This window comes from Varanus komodoensis, unplaced genomic scaffold (genome assembly GCF_004798865.1).
Source record: "Varanus komodoensis strain SLA01 unplaced genomic scaffold, ASM479886v1 scaffold4, whole genome shotgun sequence".
In the NCBI taxonomy this organism is placed as follows: domain Eukaryota; kingdom Metazoa; phylum Chordata; class Lepidosauria; order Squamata; family Varanidae; genus Varanus; species Varanus komodoensis.
Window position 1 is genome coordinate 44,833,820 of NW_025335941.1, and position 12,943 is coordinate 44,846,762.

The 12,943-nt window shown below is 42.0% G+C and overlaps 1 protein-coding gene across 1 annotated transcript in view; it reads left to right on the top strand.

Moving 5' to 3' along the window:
- The first annotated feature begins 6,918 nt into the window (after window positions 1-6,918).
- Window positions 6,919-12,943, top strand: part of UBL3 (ubiquitin like 3) — a 49,173-nt gene continuing 43,148 nt past the window's right edge. The window contains exon 1 of the mRNA XM_044441563.1: window positions 6,919-8,162. Coding sequence (XP_044297498.1) covers window positions 8,136-8,162 — 27 coding nt within the window. The 5' untranslated portion in view covers window positions 6,919-8,135. The remainder of the gene's footprint in view (window positions 8,163-12,943) is intronic.

Consider the following 12,943-nt stretch of genomic DNA (forward strand, 5'->3'; position numbering starts at 1 on the left):
ATCTGGTGCCAAAGGAGTACCTTTGGAGAGTTCCAAAGGGTGTTTTTTTAAGTACATATGTTATAAGCCAACTGTTCAGCAAGCGTGTGCAAGCATTCATCTTCTTGAGAGGAGGAAGTTCAATTTCTAATGCAGAGCCCTGTTCATGCATTCCCTAAAATCCCTGATAAAGAAGCGGACATCTAACTGCTAATAGGTTTTAAAGAGATGAGTGTCATTAATATTGCTCAAATACTGCCACCAATAAAATCCAAGCAGAGTGAAAATGACTGTTAAATTATTGGGGTGCTGCTTTGTTTCATTTTAGTTGCCATCACCACACATTAAGATTGCCATTGCCATACTGAAGACAGCTTTAATGAAAGATAAATCTGAAGTTTTTATAGATCCTGGGACCAGACTAGTTGAGTTTGTATACTCAGGCCCAACTCTACTCAAAACATTTAAAACATTTAAAATAGATGAAGTGCATCAGGTTTGATAACACTGCTTAATCAAGAGTACTTGCCATGTATTTTTAATAGAAGTGTGTCCTTATGGCATCCGTAGGGGGTCCTTCTTCTTCTTCGGCATTGAGATTTAGCTAAATATTGGATTGCCTTCACACAATGGGAAATTAGTCAATAGAACCGATGCAATTGGTATCTATAAATTACTCTGAATATGAAAATTGTGTGGGCACATTATTTGGATATATTTCGATATCTGGCTGAAATATTGCAAGTAGGGCAACCTTGCATGTTTGTTATGGAGAACTGTCCTCTTTCTGAAGGGTTGTCCACTCCACTTTCAGTTTAAAGACAATGAACCATAAGAACAGTTGTACAGCACATTGAAAAGGCAGGCTCATGGGGCACCTGGTCACACTATGGTCAGCTTTACTATATATCTATTTAAATTATACTCATGATTCTAATTTTGCAGCTGTGCCTAAATTAGCATGGGCAAATTTTATGCAGATCAATGTCCTCTTTTTGGCAATGCATTTGTTCTTATTTGGCAATTAATTGGTGATCCCTTAAACAGATGTCTTGAATGGGCAAAAATGTATCTTGTTTTCCAAGAGTCCTCTAGAGTCTGTTGTATACCAGAAAACATTTCCAGGTGGATGCTGAAGCCTTCCACTTTATTGTTCCCCTTCTGATGTGGCCCTGCTTCTTCCCTTCAAACTGCCTCTATAGGGTGAGTTCAGCAGACTGTGGCAGGGAAGATAACATCTATTCCCTACAGTTTTAGCAAACCTGGAGACCATTTACTTGCCCAATGACATTAGTAAGCAATCTTCTGTGCACTTTGCACTGCTCTTAATACAGATTAGATCCCTTTCATGCATCAGCATCACCTTGCATTTTGCTACGAAGGGTGCAGAGTCATTAGAACCTAAGAACATAAGAAAAGCCATTCTGGATCAAATCAAAGGTCTGTTCAGTCCAGCACTCTATACTCATGGTGGCAAACCAGGTGCCCACAGGATCCCTTAAGCAAGATGGGTTCAAGACCACTCTACTTGCCCAAGCACTTCAGCAACTGGTGTATGCAGGCATCCCACCTCTGACAAAGGAGGTAGCACACAGCCAGCAATGTTAGTAGCCACTGATAGCCACCTCCTCCATGAATCTGTCCAATGAAGCCATCCAAATCGGAGGCTATCACCACTTCCAAGTTGAGAAAGAACTTGGATTCTTCACTGCACAAGCAAGGCTCTTTAGCTGGCAGGATGTTCAGCCACTCCAGATGTATTTTACTTTACAGGTCCTGCCCAAAGTGTCCCTGCTATACTCCTTCCACTATGAATTAGGGGCTTTCTGCGGCTTCCTGTGAGCAATGCAAAGCAGGGGTGCTTGACAGATAAGATCTGCTCATATCTATTGGGGTACTAGGTTTTGCACACAGTGATATAATCATAGAATAGTAGAGTTGGAAGAGGTCAGAAGGCCTTCATGTCTGACCCCCTGCTATTGCAGGACACTAAGTTATGCTATCCCATTCAAATGACTGCCCCATGCTTTTTGAATGTCTCCAGCAAGGGAGAGCCCACAACTTCCCCAGGTAATATATTTCATGGTTGTACTGCTCTAGATGGTGAGGAAATTCTTCCTGGTGTCTGGTCTAAATCTGGTTTCTTTTAACTTAAGTCCATTATTCTGTGTCTTGCACTCTGGAATGGATGAGAAGAGATCTTGTTCTTCCTCTCTGTGACAGCCTTTCAATACTTGTAGAGTGCTATCATATCACCCCTCAGTCTTTTCTTATTGAGGCCGAACATGCCTAGTTCTCTCAGTCTTTCCTCATAGGACTTTGTCTCTGAATAATTCTCATTGTCTCATCTCTATATCCTTTCTAGCTTTCCTGCATCTTTTTAAAATGTGGGTGCCCAGAACTGGGCACAGTACTCCAGGTGAGGTCTTAGTTATTGGAAGTAGTATCTCATATGTTTTGGAAGTGATGCTTCTGTTAATGCAGCCCAAAATAATATTTTGCCTTTTTGCAGCTGCATCACACTGTTGGCTCATATTTAGCTTTTGTTCTACAACCCCAAAATTCTTCTCATTTGAGGTATTGTTGAGCCAAGTGTTCTCCATCTTATAGTGTTGCATTTGGTTTCTTGTTCCTAAGTGGAGGACTTGGCTTTTGTCCCTATTGCATTTCATTCTGTTGTTCTCAGCCCAGTGTTCTAACCTACTGAGATCATCTTGTATCTTATATCTGTCTTCCAGGGCATTGGCTATTCCCCCCAGCTTTGTGCCATCTGCTAATTTAATTATCTTTCCTTGTACTTCCTCATCTAAATCATTAATAAAAATGTGGAAGAGACAGAACCCCTTGGCACCCCACTTGCACCTCTCCCCAGTTTGAAAATGTGTCATTGATGAGTACTCTCTGAGTCCAATTTTGCAGCCAATTGTGAGTCTACGTAACAGTTGTACTATCTAGCCTGCTTTTTGCAAGTTTGGCAATCAGGATGTCATGGGGCACTTTGTCAAAGGCTTTGCTAGATTATGTCTATCATTTAATTATGTTCTGCTTGTTTATGACCAGTATAATCTCCAAAACTCTGTGGAATTGAGTTGCAGGCATTTCCTTTGTAGGAATTTCTCATTTTGTGTGTATTGTATGACAGCTACACTGTTGAAACATAGAAGTTAACAATAGGCTGTCAAACCGAGGCACCACACAGAGACAGCAAACTTAGAAACACAGGATTCATGTTATCATTTAAGAAAACATGTGCAGGCTAATAATAAAGATAATCCAACCCAAGCGTTTGATACAGACAAATATTTATGCTGCTGTTTCTCATTAAAAGGTTTGTGTGGGAGTACCCTCTGTGACATTCAGAAATACTATCACTGGAAAAGAATGCTAACATAGGCCAGTGTGCATAGAATTGATCTTTTGTTTAATTTTGAATCAACACAGCTTATAATTAAGCTTTAAGAATAAATTATAGTGATGGACTTCTACTGCTATTAAGAGCTAAATATTGTTATTGTTATTTAATATTGTTAAACAGCAGCAGCAACCAACTGGATATTTCAGAGACCCCTGTTAACTGCCTGTTGACTTTATAGTGATCAGATCATGTTATCCTTTTCTTTAACGCTTTCTGTGTGGTTAAGTAAAGTTGCTGTATGCATAAATTGAAAACATGGAATTAAACTTGAGTTATGAGGTTCTTGCCCTGCATCAACATTGTTTTCTTAAATAAAAATATACCAGAGTAGTGAGAGCTTGGTAGTTATATTTAATTTTTGTTTTTTCAATCAAACTAATTTATATTTGTACAATTTTTCTCCACATCCCATGCTGGCCTTACCCTTCTCTGCATTTGTTGTCTTTAAAATGTTAAAAAGCAGAGGATTCAATAAAGCACAAAAGGTTTATTCAGTTTTTCATATAGTAACAACATTCATCTTTGGAAAGACTTCGTCGATTGTGCCTGGTATCTATAGCAATAAATGTAAAGGAATGGAAACTAGTGTTCCCATATCTCAGAGAACACTAAACTATTGTCCTATTACATATCAGTGATGGCCTAATGGTTGCAAATAATTTTCTGAACAGAAATGGTATCCATGTATCATGTGACTTCTTTGGCCAATTCAACAGCAGCTTTTATAAATCCTTTTCATTATGTCAGGGTTATAGGGAGAGTGTGAGGATATATGGAAATTATTGCTCCAGTTCTAAAACTTTCCAGTACATAGAAAGTTATGGAGGCTTGTGAGCCATTGTACCCCCAGGTGCCCAACAGACAATTTGGCACACTGGGGGTAGGGTGCTCCTCCTTCCCTTTTGGTCCCCCACATGGGTATCCCAGGGGACCCTGCTGGAGCACCAAGGATTCCCCCAATATCTTGCTATCATATTTTAGTGACAACAGGTCCCTGTCAGCCTTCACCCAAGCTCACATGGAGACCTCTTGAATTGGGTTGAGAGCTGTTGCCATTGTTCCTTCTTGGTGCTGCAAGAGGAACAGCAATAGCAGGGCGGAGCAGACATTTCTCTTACCCTTTCTTTGCCCCTTACCATGGCAGTCTTGCTTGGCTCAGCTGATTCTCAACTACCCCGTGCCCTCATACGGCTGCTGCAACACAAGGCAGGGAAAAAGCTTCTGACAGCCTCTCTTGGGTGCAAGTTGAGCATTTTTGGGCAGCTGTCAGCTTTGCTTGCCCAGCATGCATGTGACAAGAACAGTGAAGATTTCTTGCTGCTCACGCCAAATTTGGGCTAGATATTATCAGTATTAGGGTTCCTGCAGGACCCAAACCCAAAACCAAACCATGCATACGATATGCCCTTGGTATATTATAGGGACTGGTTTATGATGCCGGGATCCTCTGGCCCAAATCATATAGCTGCTGTAAATTCCCTAGGCTTCAGGCAAAACAGTGCATTTCACTGCAAGCCTCCACAGTGTAATATGAAGATAGCAATGCTCACCTACCACATGGGGTTAATATGTGTGAAACACTTTCAAGGGCACTGTATAAATCAGGCATATTGAATATCTTTGAGTCTAAGGGCTGAATTCTATTTTGGAGAAGACTGGGGTAAAGTGAATGCATACCTGTGGAGGATTGGACCAAAGGGGGCAGAGTGAAAAAGCCAAAATATCAGCATATTTCAGCTTAAATCCCTTACTGCCAGTAAAGAAGCTATAGAGCAGATGTTTCAGCCTTTCAGATGAGGAAATAAAACAATGCACAAACCAGGAACCCATCAATCAGTCAGTGTTTGAAAGAAAGAGAGGCCACGGAAAGGGATCATGGCCCTCTGGGGAATCCCAGAGGGCATAATAACTGGGGATTGTAGGTGGGCAAGAACTTTTATATAAATTGAAGCTCTATCATTATGACAAGAGGAGTTGGTACAGTGTTGTCTTCCATACTCCTCAGCCTAAGCATGGGGCTTTTTCAGTCTGACCGATGACATATTGGGCCAGTTCATACATCATACCAAGCCACCGTGGGTTAATCAACCCAAGGGGCTTCAAAGGATATGCCAACTGCCATTTTGAATATTGGAGCCACAGTATATGTGCACCCTGGCTTGCTTTGTTGTGTGAACCTGGGTGGCCCTGATTATACAACACTTAAGCAACTCTTGTTTAACCAACAGTACTAGGATTCACAGGACATGACAAGCTATGGAATGTGTGCACTGTGGCTTGCATATTCAAAATGGTGGCTGGCACACACTGCTGCTCATCATGGCTGAAATAAGCCACACTGAGCCTATTTGATCATGTGAACTAGGTTATTCTTTTCCCATGATAGTGAATAGTCCACCTGCAAGTCAAAGTTCTTTGTTCCAAGTGGCTTGTACAGCAGAATCTAATAGCAGTATTTTTAAGTTGACACAGAACACAAAAATAAAAGCCTTGAATGTACAATATATCTAAACCTATTATACAAAGGCACATTGCTTTGTCTTGATGGACAGATGACTTCCCTTTTTTCCATTTTGATCTACTTTTGAAAGGAAAAGCAAGCACTGGCCTCACATATTCCACACGTGAAGTCAAAGCTCATTTTATAACACACACAGATAAGAACTGGAGATTAATGGTGTGTTGTCCTCGATGACAAACTATATAAAGGTATCATTGGTGCTTGGATCTAATCAAAAGAGCCAGGTAACCAAACAGATAAGAATGTCCTGAAGTTTTAAATGCCCTCAGAGGGCTTTCTGAAAGTAAACATAGGAAGGCAGACCATCCAAATGTATGACGTTTATTTACTCTCAAGATGTAGTTCATGTAACTAATTGGGACTTAAAAGGGCAGGGTTACTGTTTGACTCCTGTTTGACCTCTAAACGACTTCCTTGCAGTGTACGTCCCACGATCTCTCATGATCTCTCTTTTTCTAGACTGTAATCCATAAACCAGTTGAACTGGAGCACTACTAGTTAAAAGAGGATCTGGTTTAAACTCAAGCATTCTGGTTTCCCAGTTGTCTGGTTGGTTTCCCTTTGGAGCGGCTTGTGTAAGTGGCTGTGCTTGCCTATGAAACCACATGATCCTTTGAAGACAGAAATATATGGTCAATCATGTATAGGGGGCATGTAGTACAAAGAAAGCGAAAGTCTTACGCAGCGCCGTGACAAAAACGCCTCCACCTGTCACAGAGTACAGCCGCTTTTTCAGCAGCAGGGAATTTCCTGGTCTCCCTAGCAACGGTTGCCGCGGGTGGGGCTACTATGACAACAAGCCGCCGCCAAGGGAAAGGTTGCGTCACATCGCTTTTCTGAGGAGTGGGGTGGGATGAGGGAATGGGAAAGACCCTCGTTGACTTTCAAAACTACAGGCCCCAACATGCCGCGCGAGCGGTCAGCCGCGGGCGGGAGGAGCAGCACCTAATGCGTCGCCGCAAAGGAGCGGGAGGCGGAGCCCAAAGGGAGTGGGGGATGGGGGTGTCGGGTCCGTCTTTCCCCAGCCGTGTCCCCTTTTCTCAGCTCGGCGCAGACGCCATGTTGCCTTGAAAGGAAGATGACAAGAGGCGGCTGCGGGAGTAGTGGCGACGGCGGCGGCGGCGGCGACGGCGGCGGGGGGCGGCGAGAAAGAGCACCGGGCAGCTGCTCGCCTTGAGGAGAAGCTCTTTCGCTCTCTCCCCTGCCTCGCTTCTTTTTTCCTCCCCGCTCGGGCTTTCCGGGGAGTCGAGGAAAGGGCGAGCAGCCCCGCCGCGTCAGCTGTGGGGGGTTTCCGTTGACCGCTCGCGGCTGCTGCGGGAGCCCCTGAAGTAGGGAGAGGAAGAGGCGGAGAGGGGACTGGCAAAAAGGAGCAGGCGGCGATGAGAGCAGAGACCTGAGCAAGACGAGGCGGACGGAGGGGGCGGCGAGCGCCACCGCTGCTGCTGCTGCTGCTAGAGACGACTGCAGTTTAAATCCCCCCTTGAGCTGCTGCTGCTGCAGTTTGAGGGGGGAGGGTGTTTTTTCCCTTCCCTTCCTCTTTTCCTGCTCGCGTCCAGCTACTGGGAGTGCGTTTTAAGGCTAAATGTTATAAAACATAAGAAGGACTGTAAGAGGACAAGAAGACCCCACCGCCGCCTCTCCTGTCTCCTCACCCCCACTGTACTTAGCGAATTGATAGGGATACGAAATACAGAACAACCCCCTCCCCAAACAACTTCGGCCCCAGAGGAAGAAGGAGGTCGCCTTACTTTTCTGCTTGAGTGCCTGTGGCTTTTTTTTAATGAGGTGACTCGGACACAGAACTATCCTCTGAATCATCTTCATCATTCATTATTGGTTTAGGCTGGAGAGGAAGACCGAAAGGAGAAGAGAAAAAAAGCTCGTACACAACCCATGTCCTTGTATATTTCTACCTGGCACCATTGGTGTTGGTTCTGCTGCTGACAAAGATCTGCTGCCATCTCTGGTTTCTCTGGCGTTTCCCCTCTGATCAAGCTTTTTTAAACTCTAGTTCCTCTTGGATTTTTTCCTCCCCAAGCTCACAATTTCCTTGCTGCAGGTCAAACTTTTGTTGGAGAAAAACAAAGCTCAGAACTCAGCAAGACACATACCAAAGATTGGTTAGCTGGAAGATCTTTCACTGGTTTTGTGCTGTATGCTCTTGGCCGGCTTTTAAATTTTCTTGTTCCGTGTTTCTGAAACCATCAGGGTAATATCAAGATGTCCAGCAGTGTTCCATCTGATATGGTAAGTTCATATTTGACTTCCTTTTCAGAAATACTGCGGAGAACTGATTTCCAGAGGTCTAGCCTTGTTAGTTGCTAGTTCCTGTTGCCGAAAAAACAACAGAGTCATGTGGCACCTTAAGGTTTAACATATTTATTATGGAATAAGCTTTCATGGACCAGAGTCCATATTTTAGAGCAAGGTAGATCTCAAAAAGAGATCCACCTTTTTTCCTTTACTGATTATCTGTTTTGTTTAATTGTCAAACTTTTACAAACATGTTGGAATTTAACATGGGCAGAAGGTTAGATGCAACATGAAACAGTAGGTTTTTTTTTTTAAATTGGTGGTTCTTTACCTGAAACTAGATAACTACGTATTGTTTTCCTTCCTTTTCCTTTTCTCCTTTTTACAACTTTATTTCAGTGGAAGGGGACTTCATATCCTTGAACTGTTCCAGAAGGCCAGAGCTTTACATTGTGTGTGTGTGTGTGTGTGTGTGGATAACAGCTCTTGTTCTGAAGAATAATGAGCACTTCTTATGCCAATCTCTTTTTGAGCTGATTTTGGGTATCCCATATTACTAAGGTGTGATAGCAGTGATGTATCTGGACATATTTTGAAATCTGGACAAAAGGAGGTGAAGCATAGACTTGAGAGAGTACCACCTACAGGTATTCTTAAGAACAAATAAATTTGGATCTATAAACTATTCCTAAATTCAGTGATGTAGTTAACTTGATTCCTCTTTAAAGAAAGACATTCTTGTGTATAAATCTATTGCAATGTGTTAGCTACTTATGCCATGCCATTTAAAGATAAATGGCTATTATGCTTTTGAGTGCTAATGTGCTGTTCATGCTTTGTATACGTGTCTGAGCATTCAGGGTCATGCTTGGCATAAGATATTTTTTTTTGGCTGTGCATAACAGGAAAACAGTAATTTATGACAAAGGCACTACTGTAATAATGGTTATCCGCAGCTTAACATCTTACTCAAAGTGACTTGTCAAAACGTCATTCCCCTTCACCCAAACAATGGAAAGCATACTGTTTGTTCCCAGTCTAAATCCTTTTTGTCAGATTCTGTTCATAGAAGTTGTGGCATCTTATCAGTTCTGTGGGTAGTCTTATTTCACACCTACTCAGATTTGAAATATTGACATTATTATGATTTAAATACCTTTACTTTATCTGCTCTGCATCTTTAGGAAAGGATATCCAAATATATTGGTGATCAGTTTGGCCACTGGAATGAAAACTGTAAATTTGTGGCACTTCATGGTTCTCAATATAAACATACATTTTTGCTTGTGATGAAAGTTTTGTTGGGCACCTAGAACTTTATTTGTAACTGCAAAGATATACCCTTCTAGTTCAAATTATCAATATCTTTACTGCAGAAATAAATGAAAACTAGAATATTGAGAGCCAGTGTAGTGGCTAGAGTGCTGGACCGGGGCTTGTGATGTTCAGGCTCTGTCCCTACTCAGCCTTGAAGCTCACTGGGTGTCTGATGAGGAGGAAAACCTTGTAAACCACCTTGCAAGAGAAAGAAAGACATGGCATAAATGTAATGTGATGCTGATGCTGATGATAGAAGATCAGATGCCACAACTGATGCTTAATTCATGCTTCTAAGAGTGATATTTTTTAAGGTTGTACATTTCCACAATTTCATTCTGTGATTGGTTGGAATACAGTTCATAGTCTTTCTTCGTCTGCAGATGAAAGAAATACCATAATCAGAGTTTTGTCACATTCAGTGAGCCACTTTTATAAAATTGCACTGCTTCTATTCTATGATAAATGCTTGCTGAGCTACTGGATTGGATCCATATTTACTCTTACTTTGAGTACTTCTACTGAAATTGATGAGATTTAAAATGACTTAATCTGGATTCAACAACAGCAGTTAAATCGGTTTTGAAATTTGTGCAGTTTTTCAGGCCTGCACAAGGGAATGAAACTGAATTTTATTGCCTGATGGAAAGCAAGGTTTTCCATTTCTAACCATTTCTAGCAGCTCATTTAGTAGAAAGAAAGTAGCCTATGGAATTATCCAAATTCATAGTAGTATGACCGTGCAAATGCACAACACGCATGGGAATTCCCATTATGGCATGGTGTTGGAGGTTATTTTAGGGACACTGAATAAATTCTGTGAAACAAGCAGGTGGCTAATGTATGATTTTTTCAGCCTACAACATTGTAACAACTGAAAATAAGTGAAATACATCTCTAAGTTGAAAACATTGTTCTTTTTATTACATCTGACTTCCTTTGTCAATTGCAATTGTTCAACTAGCTAAGGAATTTAACATATTAATTCTAAAACAATTAACATAATTCTGTCATTTCCATTTAATTAACATATAATTGTCAACTAAATTCCAGACATCAGGTTACAGACATATCAAGTAGCAAAGGTTGTTGCCAAAGACAGAACTAAAAAATGTTGGTGAATTAATTCCTTATTTGAATGAACCTTACTGTGGTGTCTGTACATATCTACTAAAAGGCAGCTGCACGGACCCCAATGTAGGCATCATGCCAGCCACTAAAGAAAGTTGTCAACACATTTATTTATTTATAACATTTGTATGCTGCCTATTGTGCCACAGCACCTCTGGGCAGCTCACAATCATAAAATAAACCACACTAAAACTAATAATAGCAATTAAAAACTACAATATTACTAAAATACAGATAAAAATACAAAATGAAGGTTTAGTGGTATCAACTATTAAAATGCTTTTTAAAAAGGAAGGTCTTCACCTGGCACAAAAAAAAAAAAAAAAGGATAAAAAAGGCACCTGGCAAATATCCTTGGGAGAGCATTCCAAATATGGGGAGCAGCTGCAGAAGAGACCCTCTTTCTAGCAGCCAATCCTCTCACTTCCCTAGGGGTGGCACCCAGGAGGGCCGCCTGCAGAGATCTCAAAGGCTGGGAAGGCCTATATGGGTGTAGGCGCTCATCGAGGTAACCAGGGCCTAAGCCATTTAGGGCTTTATATGGCAACACAAGCACCTTGAATTGGGCCTGGGCCACAATTGATAACCAGTGCAGTTCTTTCACTATAGGTGTTATGTGGGCCACTCTAGGAGCTCCGGGCGCTCACCAAGCAGCCCTATTCTGTACCAGTTGTAATTGTCGGACCATCTTCAAGGGCAGCCCCACATGGAACACATTGCAGTTATCTATTTTGGATGCTACCATTGCATGGGTAACTGTTTTCAGGTTCTGTTTGTCCAGGTAGGGATGAAATTGGTATATCTGCTGCAGGTGGAGGAAAGCACCGGTGAACACAGAGTTCACCTGGTATTCCAGGGACAAATTCAAGTCCAGGAGTACCCACAGACAGTGGACCCTGTCCCTGAGGGGGAGTGTGACCCCATCTAGGACAGGGAGATGCCCCTCCAACCTGTCAGATGACCCCCATACTAGCAGCACCTCCATCATGTCAGGACTGAGACTCAGTTTATTGATCCTCATCCAGTCCATTACTGAGCTCAGGTCCCGGTTCAGGATGGTGACAGCCTTACCTGGATGAGATGTAAAAGGAGAGGTAGAGCTGAGTATCACCAGCATATTTCTGAGACTTCACCCCAAATCTCCACATGACCTCTCCCAGAGGCTTCATATAGATGCTAAAGAGCATTGGAGACGGCACCTAGCCCCGTGGCACCCCATGGTGTAACTACCATGGTGCAGAGCCTGTCCCCCAGCACTACCTTCTGAACCTGCCATCAAGGTAGGAGCAGAACCACTGCAAAGTGGTTCCCCCAACCCCAACCCCAGCCAACCTGTCCAGAAGGACACCATGGCTGAAATAAGGAAGGGAGGGTGCATGCTTTGTAGTAGCTATGTAGCAAGAAAATCTGTTATATTTGAGCTGCCAAACAGAAAAGTTTAGTGGCAGATGAGCTATAATTTTAACACATTTTTGAGGTAGTGCCTAATGAGTGCAGAAGTATTTTCAACTGTGAAACTTAAGATTTGGTGTTGAACTAACTATAATGTAAGAGTTTTAAAACACAGACAGAATAAGCCATGCTAGGTTGGTTGTTTGCAGAACCAATTGTGTGCCCAATGGAAGATTGAACTGACCATGAGTAGTTCTCTCTCCTTCCCCCTCAGTTCTCTACCTAGTAGCTTAGTGTCCTTTGTGGTAGAACCTGTCTGTCTGCTTTTCTTTATTCTGATTGTTTTCCTTTTAGATTGCTAAGTTTTGGCCCCAGAAATTTACGCAAATATGTTTGTTCATAATTTTTGAATAAGTTTTTGCCAGCCTTTCACAAGAGTCAGGAGAGCTCTTGTGGCTGTCTGCTATGTGCAGTCTTGCCTGGTCAATTTCTGTGTCCATATTAGCTGTCAAAGTGAGTAGGCAACAGATTGATAAGGTTTACTGACTGCATAGAGATATAGGTTAATTAGTGTACAATTGTTGCCTAGCTATCAGCTGAAACATATTCATAAAGCAGAAAAAGTGGAAAAGAATGTACAATAAAAGATGTGGTTGGGGAAGAATAATATCTTCCCATTGTCAGTTTAATCATCTTGCTGTTCTTTCCAGTTTCCATGTACAAGTATGTTACCTACGCCTGCTGTTCCATTTGACTGCTGAAATATACAAGAAAATTAACCCCAAAAGACAATTTGGGGTCTTACATATCAGACAGGCATTAGGGGACACTTATGAAAGACCAGTGAAAAAAATAAAAATGTTTGAACACAGTTACATGATTTTCTAGGGCCAGAATTAAGAAAAAGTGGCAAATAAGTGATGGTCATTCCGAAG